Genomic DNA, 3,043 nt, shown 5'->3' on the forward strand with positions numbered 1-3,043 from the left:
GATGATGACGATCGATAGATTGAAAAGACTACACACAACAGAAACCCTACTGTAGTGTCTCCCCATTCCCCTTCTCAATTCTCTCTCCTTTCTGTATTTCTTTCTTTGTTCCTTTTTCTTTATCTTTTGTACAGCTTCTTCTTTCTCCTTGCTATTCTTCTGCCTTATATTCGACACCATCTTACCCTCTAATTGACTCTCCACTCACCGCCACAAGCCATTCATAGATTGCTGCTGTCGTGCGCGCGCTATGGAGGAGGCTTTCACCATTTCCATAACTACCGCGGGGGCCGGGACAGGGGCCGGGGCCGGCGCTTCCTCTTCCTCCTCCGCCTCTTCGTCTGCCAGCTTAATTACCGTGGTAAACATGGACCCGCGCATATGGCGTCACCTGCCGCAGGGGATGGTGGACCGCGTGCTGGCCTTCCTGCCCCCCGACGCCTTCTTTCGCGCCCGCGCCGTCTGCAAGCGCTGGTACTCCCTCGTCTTCTCCGATAGCTTTCTTGAGCTCCACCTTCGCCTCGCTCCCGCCCTCCCCTGCTTCGTCTTCTTCCTCCTCCCCTCCACGACCGCCTCCTCGTCCGCACCTTCCGATGCATCCTCCCCGGCTATCGCCGCCGCCTCCTCATCGTCATCGAGGCCGCCACCTCCCCCGGCACTCCTCCTCGACCCCGTTGCCGATTCCTGGCACCGCATCCCCCTCGACGCCGTCATTCCCCCCGGCTTCTCCCCCGCCGCCTCCTCCCACGGGGTGCTCTGTTTCATCTCCGACGACGCGGGCTCCAAGACCCTCCTCCTCTGCAACCTCTTGTCCAAACTCGCAGCCCATCTCCCCCCTTCCCCTACCCCGCGCCTCTTCCCCACCGTCGGCCTCGCCGTCGGGCCTTCCTCCATTTGCACCGTTCTTGCCGGCGACGACATGATCTCCCCTTTCGCAGTCAAGAATCTCACCGCCGAGTGCTTCCACGCTGACGGCGTCACGGGCTTCTACTCCCCCTGGGCCACCGGCAGCGCGCTGCCCCGCCTCTGCAGTTTCGAGCCCGGGCGCATGGCCTACGCCGCCTCGGCGGGCCGCTTCTACGGCATGAGCTGCGGCCCCTTCGGTGTGCTCTCCTACGACGTCGCCTCCAACGCATGGGAGAAGATCCAACCGCCGATGCGGCGCTTCCTCCGCTCTCCCAGCATCGCTGAGTGCGGCGGCGGGCGGGTGGTGCTGGTCGCGGCGGTCGAGAAGAGCAAGCTGAGCGTGCCGCGGAGCGTGCGGGTGTGGTCGCTCCAGCCGTGCGGCCGCGCGTGGTCGGAGCTAGACCGCATGCCCCACGACGTCCACTCCCGTTTCTGCGACGCCGAGGCTGGCCGCGGCTTCGAGTGCGTCGGCCACGGCGACTTCCTCGTCATCACCATGCGCGCCTCCCACGACGTGCTCCTCTTCCACGTCCGCCGCAAGGAGTGGCGCTGGGCCCCGCCCTGCCCCTTCCTCCAGGGACCCGGCGGAGTGATCGGCACGCTTCGCGGATTCGCCTACGTGCCGCGCCTGGCTACTCCCTGCATGGCGCTGCTCGATTCATCCTCCTTCATGCCTCCCGTAGGCTTCGACGGTTAGCTAGCAACCCAGAGCTCCTCACTCTTACTCTCGTAGCATCCACATGATCATCAGTATTCATCACTTCACCTGTTTGTCAATTTAGTCATCGATCGATCGATCGATCGCAAGTGGCTCCCTCCCTCTAGCTAGAGTATACTAGTTAACAAGCTTTGTACCTCTTCATGATCCATGCAATATGCATGCATGTAACCACTATTCACTACTACACTTATCTAATCCTCTAGCTAGGTTTCCTGTTGTAGTCTGAAATCGATGATCTTTGATACATTTTGCATGCACTTTTTCTTTCTTTGTTCGGTTGTTTGTTTGTTTCTTTTTTATTAAAAAACAAAAAAAAAAAACCCTTCAAATTAAAACATCATACAGAATGGGAATGGCATTGAACAGGAGTAGTGAGAGTGGTTGTTACGTTGGTGTTGGCCTTTTGGATAGCAGCAAAGGTAGTTCATGGAATATGGTTTGCACGCTGTAGCATGATCACGGAACTGTTGCACGCTGTAGCATGATCATGAATGGGCGCAGTGCATGGTTGGCGAGATTGGAATGCGACCATGAAATTAAAGTGGAAGGAGGCATATTGCTATAAATAAATATATGCGATTATTTATGTTTGGTACTATCATGAGTTTATTTGGAGGGGGAAGAGGTTTAGTAAATCTCGCCTTCCTGTGTGTGGGAGAGGGCAGGAAAAGGGTTGGCTTTCTGCAGTTTGAGTACAAGATGGGGAGTTTTCTATACAGAAGAGGAAGAATCTCACAGTACTCACATGCATGAAACGCTATAATTAAAAGCCTGCAAACACAACCCCTCACTGCACCTGACCTCTCAAAATTAATATACCATGCAATACTGCGATTATATACAAATATATATATATATGCATAGAATAGAAAGAGTTGAAGCTACTGGCTCTGCGGGGCCTGGAGATTAGCTGCGAGATCTTACCAGTGCAGCTGTGCAGGGATCTATCTATCTATCTTCTTGAATTTGTAGTGGAATAAAATATGTTAATGTAAAGAGGGGATGGGGTTCAGAACTAGAAGGAACAGAACAGAAAAATACTGATCTCTTTGATTTGAAAACACAGAAAAATACGTACTGGTTTAGTTCCTTTGCTCAATGTGTACATGATTAATTATATTACCTGATCCTTTGTCGATGAGTTTAGGCTATATATATATATATATATGTTTAATTGGTCGAATATATATAGATTTGCATATGCTGTGTTTTCTTTCACATAGCCGTGAAAGACATTGGCTGCTTGTATATATGATCAGTCTCTTGTAAAACTGGAAGCACGATCGATGTGTGCTGATATAAGTAGGGGTGTTCATTATTCGGGTCGATCCATTAATTCGCCTAATCTAAATAACATTCGGGTTATTTGGTTTGGTTAAATGAAATTCGGGTCGGTTGAATGAACTGACCCGAAAT

At 52.1% G+C, this 3,043-nt stretch overlaps 1 protein-coding gene across 1 annotated transcript; it reads left to right on the forward strand.

The window, feature by feature from the left end:
* The first annotated feature begins 250 nt into the window (after positions 1-250).
* Positions 251-1,603, forward strand: LOC121987051 (protein ABERRANT PANICLE ORGANIZATION 1-like). Its single transcript, XM_042540958.1, has one exon. It carries the CDS (start codon positions 251-253, stop codon positions 1,601-1,603), a length of 1,353 nt encoding a protein of 450 aa, XP_042396892.1.
* Positions 1,604-3,043: the final 1,440 nt, after the last annotated feature.

Source organism: Zingiber officinale, chromosome 5B, assembly GCF_018446385.1.
Source record: "Zingiber officinale cultivar Zhangliang chromosome 5B, Zo_v1.1, whole genome shotgun sequence".
NCBI lineage: Eukaryota > Viridiplantae > Streptophyta > Magnoliopsida > Zingiberales > Zingiberaceae > Zingiber > Zingiber officinale.